Source organism: Anomaloglossus baeobatrachus, chromosome 6 (genome assembly GCF_048569485.1).
Source record: "Anomaloglossus baeobatrachus isolate aAnoBae1 chromosome 6, aAnoBae1.hap1, whole genome shotgun sequence".
Classification (NCBI taxonomy): Eukaryota; Metazoa; Chordata; class Amphibia; order Anura; family Aromobatidae; genus Anomaloglossus; species Anomaloglossus baeobatrachus.
In genome coordinates this window covers 566,078,414-566,093,241 of record NC_134358.1, presented here as the reverse complement: position 1 = coordinate 566,093,241, position 14,828 = coordinate 566,078,414, and the positions used below count along the sequence as shown (strand labels likewise).

General features: G+C 52.2%; 1 protein-coding gene across 2 annotated transcripts in view; it reads left to right on the top strand.

Moving 5' to 3' along the window:
* Positions 1–14,828, top strand: part of LOC142243653 (KAT8 regulatory NSL complex subunit 1-like) — a 167,908-nt gene that overhangs the window by 95,436 nt on the left and 57,644 nt on the right. For both annotated transcript variants that reach the window (XM_075315772.1, XM_075315773.1), the window contains exon 6: positions 2,880–3,039. In XM_075315772.1, coding sequence (XP_075171887.1) covers positions 2,880–3,039 — 160 coding nt within the window. The remainder of the gene's footprint in view (positions 1–2,879; positions 3,040–14,828) is intronic.

Sequence of the window (14,828 nt, the reverse complement as noted above, 5' to 3'; positions counted from 1 at the left end):
TGCATGAGAGGACACACACAAGCTAGGGACCCCAACGTAGAGACCCCAACGCTCTATTGCATTGATCAATTCAGTAGCTAAATTTCTCTTGATTCATATATTCATGGCAGTAATGCAGATTCCATTTTTCCCATATTCACTCTTGCATATAGCTATTGGATTTTTCAAGTCAGTATTCACACAGCAGTTTCTGCTATTCCATGTATTCCCCTTACATAGTCACTGGTGTGCATACCTTATCTCCCCATAGTGATGGTTTTTTAGGTTTTTGCACCCAGTTCAGACTTAGAATGGTGTTCCAAACGTTATTCCTTATTTATGTGTTGTAGCTAATGGCACGGAGGCCTTTACCTGGGAAGAGGGAAGAATGGAGTCAATGAAATTTCAACAAATTCTTGATGCAATCATACTGTGTGTAAAAAAGCTGAGAAGAGGATGGCTTCTACAAATGGATAATGATTCTAAATACACGTCAAAATCCACAATAGACGATCCTGAAAAGGTGCAAGCTGAAGGTTTTACAATGGCCCTCACAGTCCCCTGATCTGAACATCATGGAAAATCTGTGGCTAGACCTCAAAAGAGCAGCGCATGCAAGACGACCAGGTATATGACAGAACTGGAAGACTTCTCCAAGGAAAAGCAATGCATGCAAGATGAGCCAGGAATCTCACAGAATGGGAAAATGAGCCAGGAATGTCCCAGAACTGGAAGACGTCTCCAAGGGAGAGCAGAGTATGCAAGATGAGCCAGGAATCTCCCAGAACTGGAAGACGTCTCCAAGGGAGAGCAGAGTATGCAAGATGAGCCAGGAATCTCCCAGAACTGGAAGACGTCTCCAAGGGAGAGCAGAGTATGCAAGATGAGCCAGGAATCTCCCAGAACTGGAAGACGTCTCCAAGGGAGAGCAGTGCATGCAAGATGAGCCAGGAATCTCCCAGAACTGGAAGACGTCTCCAAGGGAGAGCAGAGTATGCAAGATGAGCCAGGAATGTCCCAGAACTGGAAGACATCTCCAAGGGAGAGCAGAGTATGCAAGATGAGCCAGGAATCTCCCAGAACTGGAAGAAGTCTCCAAGGGAGAGCAGTGCATGCAAGATGAGCCAGGAATCTCCCAGAACTGGAAGACGTCTCCAAGGGAGAGCAGAGTATGCAAGATGAGCCAGGAATCTCCCAGAACTGGAAGACGTCTCCAAGGGAGAGCAGTGCATGCAAGATGAGCCAGGAATGTCCCAGAACTGGAAGACGTCTCCAAGGGAGAGCAGTGCATGCAAGATGAGCCAGGAATGTCCCAGAACTGGAAGACATCTCCAAGGGAGAGCAGTGCATGCAAGATGAGCCAGGAATCTCCCAGAACTGGAAGAAGTCTCCAAGGGAGAGCAGAGTATGCAAGATGAGCCAGAAATCTCCCAGAACTAGAAGACTTCTCCAAGGGAGAGCAGTGCATGCAAGATGAGCCAGGAATGTCCCAGAACTGGAAGACGTCTCCAAGGGAGAGCAGAGTATGCAAGATGAGCCAGGAATCTCCCAGAACTGGAAGACGTCTCCAAGGGAGAGCAGTGCATGCAAGATGAGCCAGGAATGTCCCAGAACTGGAAGACATCTCCAAGGGAGAGCAGTGCATGCAAGATGAGCCAGGAATGTCCCAGAACTGGAAGACGTCTCCAAGGGAGAGCAGAGTATGCAAGATGAGCCAGGAATCTCCCAGAACTGGAAGACGTCTCCAAGGGAGAGCAGTGCATGCAAGATGAGCCAGGAATCTCCCAGAACTGGAAGACATCTCAAAGATAGAATAGATGAAAATCCATCAAATAAGAATTAAAATACTCTTGGCTGCTACAAAAAAACATTTACAAGCTTTGATACTTGCCAAAGGGAGTGCCACTAGGTACTAACCATGCAGGGTGCACAAACTTTTGCATTGGCCCATTCTCCTTTTTTGTTAATACTTTCATCTTTTTAGCATTTTAAAGTTTTTTTTTTTCACCTAAATTACATAGTAAATGCGTCATCTGTAACTTTCTGCCTTTAGAGATCATTTCATCTTCAACTGGCTTGCCTGTTTATAAAAACAGTAATTTTTACCAGGGGTGCCCAAACTTTTACATGCCACTGTAAGCAGCAATGACTTGCATGTCCACATATGACTTCTCATATTATTGGATTTTCCGGTCTTGCCCTGTTCTAGGTTCATGGTGCAGATCTGAGGGCAGGATGATAAGCGGAGACCCGGACTCCTCACTGGGTCACTTGTAGATAAATCTGCAGGACTCTGATCCATTGGTCGGGTCAGTATTTCATGGCCGCTGGACTGGAGCCCTGTGAGCCTCCTACCCGCTAGTGTCTGGCTCTTTTGATTCGCCGGCCTGGCACGAGGATGCGTGTGCATCATGCTGCAGTGATCACATTCAGGCTGGCTAATCAATACAGGAGCAGGGGATGCCAGCAGGTAGGATGCCGTGTGCAGGGCTCCCCTCCAGCGTCCCCGGTAAGCTGACCCGGCGGCTGGACTGTGTCCTGGGAATTGATTTTGTTCATGTCTATTAGTGATAAAAGTGTAGTTAATCGGCTGCAGCAGGAGCCAGCGCTGAATTCCTGCCCAATATGATGTCTGGGTATAAGTGCCAGAATCCTGCACTCCTGACTCTTGCTGCAGCTGATATTGGATGTTTTGGGGTTTTTTTTTGGGGGGGGGGGTAATTTTTTATTTTTTCTTTCCACAATGACCCAGTCGTCAACTGCTGCCCTCAGATCACACCGCATAGTCCGATCAGTATATATCTCTGCAGAAATCAGAGGGTCTGCAGTTCTCGCTCGGCTGCACTGGTTGCTGATGTACTGGCTCCTGTGTATACCTGACAATCTTTCCTTGTATTTAGCCACAGAAGCAGCTGACTGCAAAGTGCGGCTGTGCGCCTCCAACCACCTGTATTCTATGTGGATGCAAGACCAACATGAAGACTACTCATCCCAGCACCATGAGCGAGTGCCTCGCACTAGCGGACCCCTGCTACCACCCCATCCTGTCCTTCCCCTACGGTAAGCAGCTGCTGGACCAATCGTATCCTCTTCACTGGGTTTAATCACCGCTACAGGGGCTGCTGCGGTTTTCTTCCTCTAAGGCTATGTGCGCACTAAGCGTTTTTGCACGTTTTTTGGGTGCGTTTTTGTTCAGAAAAAACTGCATGACTTTGCTTTACCAGCCAAGTCTGAGTTTTCCTTTATGCTGTGTGCACACAGCGGTTTTTCTTCGGCGCTCCATTGGGAGACCCAGACGATTGGGTGTATAGCACTGCCTCCGGAGGCCACACAAAGCATTACACTAAAAAGTGTAAGGCCCCTCCCCTTCTGGCTATACACCCCCAGTGGGATCACTGGCTCACCAGTTTTCTGCTTTGTGCGAAGGAGGTCAGACATCCACGCATAGCTCCACTGTTTTTAGTCAGCAGCAGCTGCTGACTATGTCGGATGGAAGAAAAGTGGGCCCATATGGGGCCCCCAGCATGCTCCCTTCTCACCCCACTTTTGTCGGGTGTTTGTTAAGGTTGAGGTACCCATTGCGGGTACGGAGGCTGGAGCCCACATGCTGTTTTCCTTCCCCATCCCCCCTCAGGGCTCTGGGCGAAGTGGGATCTTACAGGTCTCCAGGCACTGAGACCGGGCTCCATCCACAGACCCAGAGAACCTGCTGGATATGGAGCTGAGTATCGTCAGGGACAGGCCCTGCTACATTAAGGTACTCTGTGTCCCCGGGCAAGCGCGCGCACACACACACCAGCATTGCTGGGAGTGTTAGTGCGCCGGGGGTAACAGCGCGGTGCGCTCGTGCTATTATTCACTGCAGCTTAGCTGAGTGAATTTATGTATTGGGAACTGCCGCGCCGGCCGCTGCTGGGTGTTTTTTACATTGTGGCGCGGCTGGGACTTGTGGTGCGCCGGGGACTTCCGCGCTGGCCGTGCACATGGACGGCCGCGCTTATTACTCGAGTCCCCGGCTTTGCGGCCTAGTTTTCGTTTCGTTCCCGCCTCCAGCCCTGCCAGTCAGGGTAGAGGCGGGACGCTGTACAGACAGTCAGCGCCGAGGGCTGGAGTCTGCTTTGCATTCTCCAGCCCCCTTCACTGGACACAGTGGGACGCCAGTTTCCCGCTCTTGGCTGGGGCACGCCCACGGCCCGCCCCTCGTCACACGAGCTGGAGAAGGACGCCGGCAGCCATTCCTGCACGCAGTCCGAGCTGGGGAACGGAGACATGCTCTGGGCAACCAACACAGGGCTCTGGCGACCACACACCCGCGTTATAGGCGGGCGGTAAGCAGCACCTGAAGTGCTGACCCCACTAAATACCGAAGTGTCCATTTGTATTTTATGCTTGTATGCACAGCAGGAGAAATCCTTTTTTAATACACTGCACTGTACGTCGCTATCTTTGGCTATATGCCCTCCTAGATGGCGAGATAACAGCAGCAAAAAGCAAGGGTGCTAAGGCACAGGTTTTCTAGGCTGCTTGTATTGCATGTGCTGAAGTGTTCATTTGTACTTATGCTTGTATGCTATACATTGCACTGTACGGTCGCTACTCTGGGCTATATTCTCCTAGAGGTATGGACAACAGCAGCAAAAAGCATGGGTGCCAAGGCACAGGCTTTATAGGCTGCTTGTATTGCAGGTGTTGAAATGTTCATTTGTACTTATGCTTGTATGCTATACATTGCACTGTACGGTCGCTACTCTGGGCTATATTCTCCTAGATGGCTGGACAACAGCAGCAAAAAAGCAAGGGTGCCAAGGCACAGGTTTTCTATGCTGCTTGTATTGCATGTGCTGAAGTGTTTATGCTTGTATGCCATACTTTGCATAGATGGCTTGAATACAGCAGCAAAAAAGCAACAAGGCTTCCTATGCTGTTTTTTCCTGCATGTGATGCTGTTCCACCGGCATGACCCCCATTGTGTGCAAGCTCCCCTGTAGCACTTGGTCAGCCGGGGTCTCTACCCTGTCCAGGGACAGGGACGGAGTTGCAGTTTCGGCTGATAGATTGTCATGGGATAGAGACTTTGCAGTCCAGACAGGCCATGGGCAATCTTGATTAATGCTCCCTGGCCACCCTCATTTGGAACGTAATCAGTGCTCCGGGGGGGTCCCAGGCATTCCAGGGTGAAGGCTCTGACACGGACGGCAGTCCCAGACAGCCTAAGCTAGCTCGCTGGGTGCGGCACTCGGCTTCATCACTGGTCAAGGTCCCAGCAAGGACTCTCTGTATGATGAGGCAGACGTAGCTGATCAGGTCTTTGGTCCTGACACCGCTCTCAATCCGGATACACCGGATGGTGACGCCATAGTGAATGATCTTATAGCGTCCATCAATGGAATGTGGGATATTTCTCCCTCAGCTCCCCCAGTGGAGGAGTCAGCTTCACAGCAGGAGAAATCCTTTTTCAGTACTCATGCGTATATTGAGTATTTTTCTGGCCACGCTGACTTCAGAGAAGCAGTTCAGAAACACCACGCTTACCAGATAAGCGTTTTCTCCAAACGTTTTAAGGATACACGTTATCCCTTTCCCCTGACGTGGTAAAGCGCTAGACCCAGGGTCCAAAGGTGGATCCCCCAATCTCCAGGCTTGCGGCTAGGTCCATAGTTGCAGTGGAGATGGGACTTCACTTAAAGATGCCATTGACAGACAGATGGACCTCTGGTTGAAATCTGTCTGTGAAGCTATCAGTGTGCCGGTTGCTCCGGCATTCGCAGCCGTATGGGCACTCTATCCTATTTCAGCTGGGCTTGCGCAGCTGGTCCTGAGCACATGTACATCTGTGCCGCAGGTGGTGTCCTTAACCTCGCAATGTCTGCATTGCGACTTACCCTAGTAATGCTGTCCTGGAGGGACAGTCGAGGTTGGTCCTTCCCAGGCTCGGGCAGGTCCCAATTGTCCTCGTCCAAAAGGACTCAAAAGGCTCAGAGGGGCTCAGTTTCCGGCCGGGCTCAATCACGCCCAAGGAAGGCAGCAGGAGGAACCGCTACCAAGGCGGTCTCCTCATGACTTTCAGCTCTCTCTCTCCGCATCCGCGGTTGGTGGCAGAATCTCCCGCTTGGCGACATTTAGCTGCCACAGGTCACAGACCGGTGGGTGAGAGACATTTTGTCTCACGTGTACAGGATAGAGCTCTGTTCTCGTCCTCCGACTCGATTCTTCAGAACTCCCCCCACCGAGCCGATGCTCTTCTGCAGGCAGAAGAAGTGGTAATCCCTGTTCCTCTTCAGGAACAAGACACGGTTTTTTCCTCCAATCTGATTGGGGTGCCAAAAAAGGGGTGGCTCTTTACGTTCCGTTCTGGACCTAAAACTGCTCACCAAGCACGTGAAGGCCAGGCGGTTCCGGATGTAACCTCCGCTCCGTCATTGCCTCAATGTCGCAAGGAGCTTTCCTAGCATCAATAGACATCAGGATGCTTATCTCCACGTGCCGATTGCTCCAGAGCACCAGCGTTTGCTACGTTTTCGTTATTGAAGACGAGCATCTTCAGTGCGTAGCCCTGCCCTTCGGTCTGGCGACAGCCCTACGGGTTTTCACCAAGTTCAGGGCAGCAGTGGGAGCAGTCCTGCACTCTCAGGGTCACTCTGTGATCCTTACTGGGACGATCCACTTGTCAAGGCACCCTCTCAAGAGGCATGCCGACACAGCCTGAACGTGGCGCTGGAGACTCTCCAGAGTTTCGGGTGGATCATCAACTTTTCAAGGTTACATCGGGCACTGACCCAATCGCTGACATATCTGGGCATGGAGTTTCACACTCCCTCAGCGATAGTGAAGCTTCCGCTGGACAACCAGCGTTCACTACAGACGGGGGTGCAGTCTCTCCTTCAAGGCCAGTCACACCCCTTAAGACGCCTCATGCAGAGGCAGTCACTTTCGCGCAGTTTCATCTGCGTCCACTTCAATGGGGCATGCTTTGCCAATGGGTTGGGGAGTCGACGTCCCTAGACAGGAACGTTTCCCTTCTCAGACGGTCAAGGACTCTCTTCAGAGGAGTCCATCCTTCAGATCAATGTTCTGGAAATCTGGGAAGTGTATCTTGCCCTGCAAGCCTTCCAGCAGTGGCTGGAAGGAAAACAGATCCGAATTCAGTCGGACAATTCCACAGCGGTGGCAGACATCGCCCACCAAGGCGGAACACGCATCGCCAAGCCTACCAGGCAATCCGGCGGATTCTGATGTGGGTGGGGGACAGAGCATCCACCATATCCGCAGTTCACATCCCGGGAGTAGGAAATTGGGAAGCAGACTTCCTCAGTCGCCTGGGTATGGACGCAGGGGAATGGCCTCTGCACCCAGAATGGTGTCAGGAAATCTGTAGCCGCTGGGGGATGCCGGACGTCGACCTAATGGCGTCTCGGCACAACAACAAGGTCCCGATTTTCATGGCGCGGTCTCACGAGCAAAGTGCTCTGGCGGCAGGCGCCCTAGTTCAGGATTGGTCGCAGTTCCAGCTACCCTATGTGTTCTACCTCTGGCACTGTTGCCCAGAGTGCTACGCAAGCTCAGCTCCGCTTGCCGCCGCGCCATCCTCGTCGTCCCAGACTGGCCGAGGAGGTCGTGGTTCCCGGATCTGTGGCATCTCACGGTCGGCCAACCGTGGGCACTCTCAGACCGGCCAGACTTACTGTCCCAAGGGCCGTTTTTTCCACTGAATTCTACGGCCCTGATCCTGACTGTGTGGCCATCGAGTCCGAGATCCTAGCGTCTTCAGGATTATCTCAAGACGTCATTGCCACCATGAGACGGGCTAGGAAGCCGGCGTCTGCCAAGATCTGCCACAAGACGTGGAAGATATTCTTATCTTAGCGCTCTGCTCAGGGAGTGTCTCCCTGGACATTTGCATTGCCTACTTTTCCTTCCTTCCTACAATTTGGTTTGGGAAAAGGTTTGTCGCTCGGCTCTCTTAACGGACGAGTCCCAGCGCTGTCTGTATTCTTTCAGAAGCGCATAGTACGACTTCCTCAGGTACGCACGTTCCTGCAGGGGGTTGGTAACATTGTCCCTCCGTACAAGAGGCCGTTAGACCCATGGGATCTGCACAGGGTACTACTTGCTCTCCAGGAGCCGCCCTTTGAGCCTCTGAGGGATGTCTTTTCACTTTCTCGACTGTCACGGAAAGTGGCCTTTTTTGGTAACGGTCACGTCTCTTCAGAGAGTGTCCGAGCTAGCAGCGCGGTCATCCAAAGCCCCTTTCCTGGTTTTTTACCAAGACAAGGTAGTGCTGCGCCTGATTCCGGGTTTTCTCCCTAAGGTGGTATCCCCCTTTCATCTCAGTCAGGATATCTCCTTACCTTCCTTTTGTCCTCATCCAGTTCATCGATATGAATTGGATTTGCATTTGTGGGATCTGATGAGAGCGCTCAGAATCTACTTTTCCCGCACGGCGCCCCTGCGCCGCTCGGATGCACTCTTTATACTTGTCGCTGGTCAGCGCAAAGGGTCGCAGGCTTCCAAAGCCACCCTGGCTCGATGGATCAAGGAACCAATTCTTGAACCCTACCGTTCTGCTGGGCTTCCGGTTCCATCAGGGCTGAAGGCCCATTCTACCAGAGCCGTGGGTGCGTCCTGGGCATTACGACACCAGGCTACGGCTCAACAGGTGTGCCAGGCAGCTACCTGGTCGAGTCTGCACACTTTCACCAAACATTATCAGGTGCATACCTATGCTTCGGCGGACGCCAGCCTAGGTAGAAGAGTCCTGCAGGCGGCAGTTGCCTCCCCGTAGGGGAAGGCTGTCTTTGCAGCTCTAACATGAGGTATTTCTTTACCCACCCAGGGACAGCTTTTGGACGTCCCAATCGTCTGGGTCTCCCAATGGAGCGCCGAAGAAGAAGGGAATTTTGTTACTTACCGTAAATTCCTTTTCTTCTAGCTCCTATTGGGAGACCCAGCACCCGCCCTGTTGTCCTTCGGGATTTTTGGTGGTTTTTCGGGTACACATGTTGTTCATGTTGAATGGTTTTCAGTTCTCCGATGTTACTTCGGAGTGAATTTGTTTAAACCAGTTATTGGCTTTCCTCCTTCTTGCTTTTGCACTAAAACTGGTGAGCCAGTGATCCCACTGGGGGTATATAGCCAGAAGGGGAGGGGCCTTACACTTTTTAGTGTAATGCTTTGTGTGGCCTCCGGAGGCAGTGCTATACACCCAATCGTCTGGGTCTCCCAATAGGAGCTAGAAGAAAAGGAATTTACGGTAAGTAACAAAATTCCCTTCTTTTTTGTTTGTTTTTTTAAGCTGCGTTTTCGTGGTGAAAAAAAAATGGACATGTCAATTCTTTTCTGCGTTTTTCCACCCATCCAATGCATTGGAAAAAGGCAGCAAAAGTGGTCAAAAACGCAGTGAAACGCAACCAAAAACGCAGCATTTTTACCGCTGCCTTTTTGCCACGATTGCATTTTTATGCATTTTTTAGCGGCCAAAAATGCAGCATTTTTGATGCCACAAAAAATGGTTAGGTGCACACATAGCCGAAGTCAACTCTTATGGTTAACAGCACATTCACAAGTAGTGATTATATACAGAGATGGTTTAAAGGGGTTGTCTCATCCCAGGATGTCTGATATGTGGTCTCTCCTCAGTATGGGGGTTCCCCTTATCGGACTGTTATGGCTTCTGCTACCGGAATTGTGATCACATATTCTAGGACTCTGCTACATATGTCTGTAATGAGACATCCCCTTTAAGGAATGGCTGCCATATATGCATTAAAAGATATCCAATGACAAACACTTAAGGCGGCAAGTCTATGAGTCTGGCAATCCTGCAGTTTTTAGCTTAAGCCAACCATCTGATGTCTGGGGCCTACCGACTTATTGTATTCTATGGTGTTTATTTATTTATTTCTTCGGCGCTCCATTGGGAGACCCAGACGATTGGGTGTATAGCTACTGCCTCCGGAGGCCACACAAAGCATTACACTAAAAAGTGTAAGGCCCCTCCCCTTCTGGCTATACACCCCCAGTGGGATCACTGGCTCACCAGTTTTCTGCTTTGTGCGAAGGAGGTCAGACATCCACGCATAGCTCCACTGTTTAGTCAGCAGTAGCTGCTGACTATATCGGATGGAAGAAAAGAGGGCCCATACGGGGGCCCCCAGCATGCTCCCTTCTCACCCCGTTTGTGGTTTGTAAGGTTGAGGTACCTATTGCTGGTACGGCGGCTGGAGCCAACATGCTGTTTTCCTTCCACATCCCCCTGAGGGGCTCTGAGGAAGTGGGATCTTACCGGCCCCAAAGCCCTGAGGCCGGGCTCCATCCACAGACCCATTGAACCTGCTGGATACGGAGCTGGGTACCGTTCAGGGACATGGCCCTGCACCATTCAGGTACTCTGTGTCCCCGTACACACAGGCACAGCACACTCCAGACTTGCTGGGTGTGCTAGTGCGCCGGGGACAGTAAAGGGTTACAGTCACTGCAGCCTAGCTGAGTGACTTTATGTATGGGGAACTACCGCGCCGGACGCTCCGGGAGCGGCGGCGCGGCTGGGACTTGTAGTGCGCCGGGGACTTAGCGCCGACCGCGCTTTTACGGCGGCGGCGCTTATAAATTCAGTCCCCGGCTTTTGCGGCCTAGCTCCGCTTCGTTCCCGCCCCCACCCTGTCAATCAGGGTAGGGGAGAGACGCTGTGCAATCAGCAGCGCCGAGGGCTGGAGCCTTATTTACATGCTCCAGCCCTCTCACTGGACACTGTGGGACGCCGGTTTCCCGCTCTGACTTGGGGGCACGCCCACGGCCCGCCCCTACTCACACGAGCTGGAGAAGGACGCCGGCAGCCATTCCTGCAGTCCGAGCTGAGAGATCGGACTCTGGGCAACCAGGCACAGGACTAGGGCGACCACACACCCGCTTATAGGCGGGCGGTAAGCGGCACCTGAAGTGCTGACCCCACTAAATACCGCAGTTGTCCATTTGTATTTTTATGCTTACACTGCATAGGTCGCTATTTTTGGCTTTATGCCCTCTTAGATAGCGACACATCAGCAGCAGGAAAGCAGGGGTGCTAAGGCACAGGCTTTCTATGCTGCTTGTATTGCATGTACTGAAGTGTTCATGTGTATTTATGCTTGTATGCTATACACTGCACTGTACGGTCGCTAGTCTGGGCTATTTTCGCCTAGAATGACTAGGCTACAGCAGCAGAAAAGCAGGGGTGCTGAGGCACAGGTTTTTTCTATGCTGCTTGTATTGCAGGGGTTGCAGTGTTCATTTGTACTTATGCTTGTATGCTATACATTGCACTGTATGGTCGATATTCTGGGCTATATTCCCCTAGATGGCTAGTCTACAGCAGCAGAAAAGCAGGGGTGCCAAGGCACAGGCTTTCTATGCTGCTTGTATTGCATGTGCTGCAGTGTTCATTTGTACTTTATGCTTGTATGTTATACATTGCATTGTACGGTCGCCATTCTTGGCTCTATGTCCTAGATGGCTAGTCGGCAGCAGCATATAAGCAACACAGGCTTTCGATGCTGTTTTTACTGCATGTGATACTGTTCCACGGCACTGAACCCCATTGTGTGCAATGCTCCCCTGGAGCACTTGGTCAGCTGGGGTCTCTACTAGACGTGGCCAAAGGAACCACCTGTCAACCCTGTCCAAGGACAGGGATGGAGTTGCAATGGGATAGAGACTTGCAGTCCGGACAGGCCATGGGCAATCTGGATCATTGCTCCCTGGCCACCCTCATTGGGAATAAAATCGGTGCTCCGGGGGGGGGGGGGGGTCCCAGGAGGCTCTCTGTATGATGAGGCAGACGTAGCTCATCAGGACTTTGATCCTGACAACGCTCTCAATCCGGATACACCGGATGGTGACGCCATAAGGAATGATCCTATAGCGTCCATCAATGGAATGTTGGATCTTTCTCCCTCAGCTCCCCCAAGCGGAGGAGTCAGCTTCACAGCAGGAGAAGTCCCATTTCAGTAGCTCAAACGTATATTGAGTATTTTTCTGGCCACGCTGACTTCAGAGAAGCAGTCCAGGAACACCACGCTTACCAGATAACCGTTTTCTCCAAACGTATTAAGGATACACGTTATCCTTTTCCCCCTGACGTGGTCAAGCGCGGGACCCAGGGTCCAAAGGTGGATTCTCCAATCTCCAGGCTTGCGGCTAGAGCTATAGTTGCAGTGCAGGGACTTCACTTAAAGATGCCAGACAGATGGACTCTGGTTGAAATCTGTCTATGAAGCTATCGGCGTGTCGGTTGCTCATTTACAGCCGTATGGGCACCCTAAGCTTTTCAGCTGTTCTTGCACAGCTGGTCTTGAGCATATGTACATTTGTGCCGCACGGGCGTCCGTAACCTCGCAATGTCTGCATTGCGACTTACCCTATTAATGCTGTCCTGGAAGGACAGTCGAGGTTTCGGTCCTTCCCAAGCTCGGGCAGGTCCCAATTGTCCTCGTCCAAAAGAGCTGAAAAGCCTCAGAGGGGCTCAGTTTCCGGGGGCTCAATCACGCCCAAGGAAGGCAGCCGGAGGAACCGCTACCACGGCGGTCTCCTCATGACTCTCAGCTCTCTCATCTCTCCGCATCCGCGGTTGATAGCAGACTCGCTCGCCTTTGGCGACATTTGGCTGCCACAGGTCACAGACCGGTGGGTGAGGGACATTGTGCCCACGTGCACAGGACAGAGTTCTGTTCTCGTCCTCCGACTCGATTCTTCAGAACGTCCCCACCTCCCCACCGAGCCGATGCTCTTCTGCAGGCAGAAGGAGTGGTAATCCCTGTTCCTCTTCAGGAACAAGACACGGTTTTCCTCCAATCTGGTTGTGGTGCCAAAAAAGGATGGCTCTTTCCGTTCCGTTCTGGACCTAAAACTGCTCAACAAGCACGTGGAGGCCAGGCGGTTCCGGATGAAACCCTCCGCTCCGTCATTGCCTCAATGTCTCAAGGATATTTCCTAGCATCAATAGACATCAAAGATGCTTATCTCCACGTGCCGATTGCTACAGAGCACCAATGTTTTCTACGTTTCGTGATGGGAGACGACCATCTTCAGTTCGTAGCTCTGCCATTCGGTCTGGCGACAGCCCCACGGGTGTTCACCAAGGTCATGGCGGCAGTGGTAGCAATCTTGCACTCACAGGGACACTCTGTGATCCCTTACTTGGACGATCTACTTGTCAAGGCACCCTCTCAAGAGGCATGCCAACTCAGCCTGAATGTTGCGCTGGAGACTCTCCAGACGTTCGGGTGGATCATCGACTTCTCAAAGTCAAACCTGTCACCGACCCAATCACTAACGTATCTTGGCATGGAGTTTCATACCCTCTCAGCGCTAGTGAAGCTTCCGCTGGACAAGCAGCGGTCACTACAGACTGGGGTGCAGACTTTCCGTCAAGGTCAGTCGCACTCCTTAAGACGCCTCATGCACTTCCTCGGGAAGATGGTGGCGGCAATGGAGGCGGTTCCGTTTGCGCAGTTTCATCTGCGTCCTCTTTATTGGGACATTCTCCGCCAATGGGACGGGAAGTCAACATCCCTGAACAGGAAAGTATCCTTTTCACAGAAGGACTCTCTGCAATGGTGGCTTCTTCCCACCTCATTATCACAGGGAAGATCCTTCCTACCACCGTCTTGGGCGGTAGTCACGACAGACGCGAGTCGGTCAGGGTGGGGAGCAGTTTTTCTCCACCACAGGGCTCAGGGTACGTGGACTCAACAGGAGTCCACCCTTCACATCCATGTTCTGGAAATCAGAGCAGTGTATCTTGCCCTACTAGCCTTCCAGCAGTGGCTGGAAGGAAAGCAGATCCGAATTCAGTCGGACAACTCCACAGCGGTGGCATACATCAATCACCAAGGAGGGACACGCAGTCGGCAAGCCTTCCAGGAAGTCCGGCGGATTCTGATGTGGGTGGAAGCCACGGCCTCCACCGTATCCGCAGTTCACATCCCCGGCGTAGAAAACTGGGAAGCAGACTTCCTCAGCCGCCAGGGCATGGACGCAGGGGAACGGTCCCTTCACCCGGACGTGTTTCAGGAAATCTGTAGCCACTGGGGAAGGCCGGACGTCGACCTAATGGCGTCCAGGCACAACAACAAGGTCCCAACCTTCATAGCACGGTCTCGCGATCACAGAGCTCTGGCGGCAGACGCCTTAGTGCAAGATTGGTCGCAGTTCCGGCTCCCTTATGTGTTTCCACCTCTGGCACTCTTGCCCAGAGTGCTACGCAAGATCAGATCCGACTGCAGCCGCGTCATACTCGTCGCCCCAGACTGGCCAAGGAGGGCGTGGTATCCGGATCTGTGGCATCTCACGGTCGGCCAACCGTCGGCACTACCAGACCGACCAGACTTACTGTCCCAAGGGCCGTTTTTCCATCGGAATTCTGCGGCCCTGAACCTGACTGTGTGGCCCTTGAGTCCTGGATCCTAGCGTCTTCAGGCTTACCCCAAGGGGTCGTTGCTACCATGAGACAGGCTAGGAAACCCACGTCTGCTAAGATCTACCACAGAACGTGGAGGATATTCTTATCCTGGTGCTCTGCTCAGGGAGTGTCTCCCTGGCCTTTTTGCATTGCCTACCTTTCTTTCTTTCCTGCAATCTGGGTTAGAAAAAGGTTTGTCGCTCGGCTCCCTTAAAGGGCAAGTCTCGGCGCTATCCGTCTTTTTTTCAAAAGCGTCTAGCACGACTTCCTAAGGTGCGCACGTTCCTGCAGGGGGTTTGTCATATTGTACCCCCGTACAAGCGGCCGTTAGATCCATGGGATCTGAACAGGGTACTAGTTGCCCTCCAGAAGCCGGCCTTCGAGCCTCTGAGGGAGGTTTCACTTTCTAGACTAT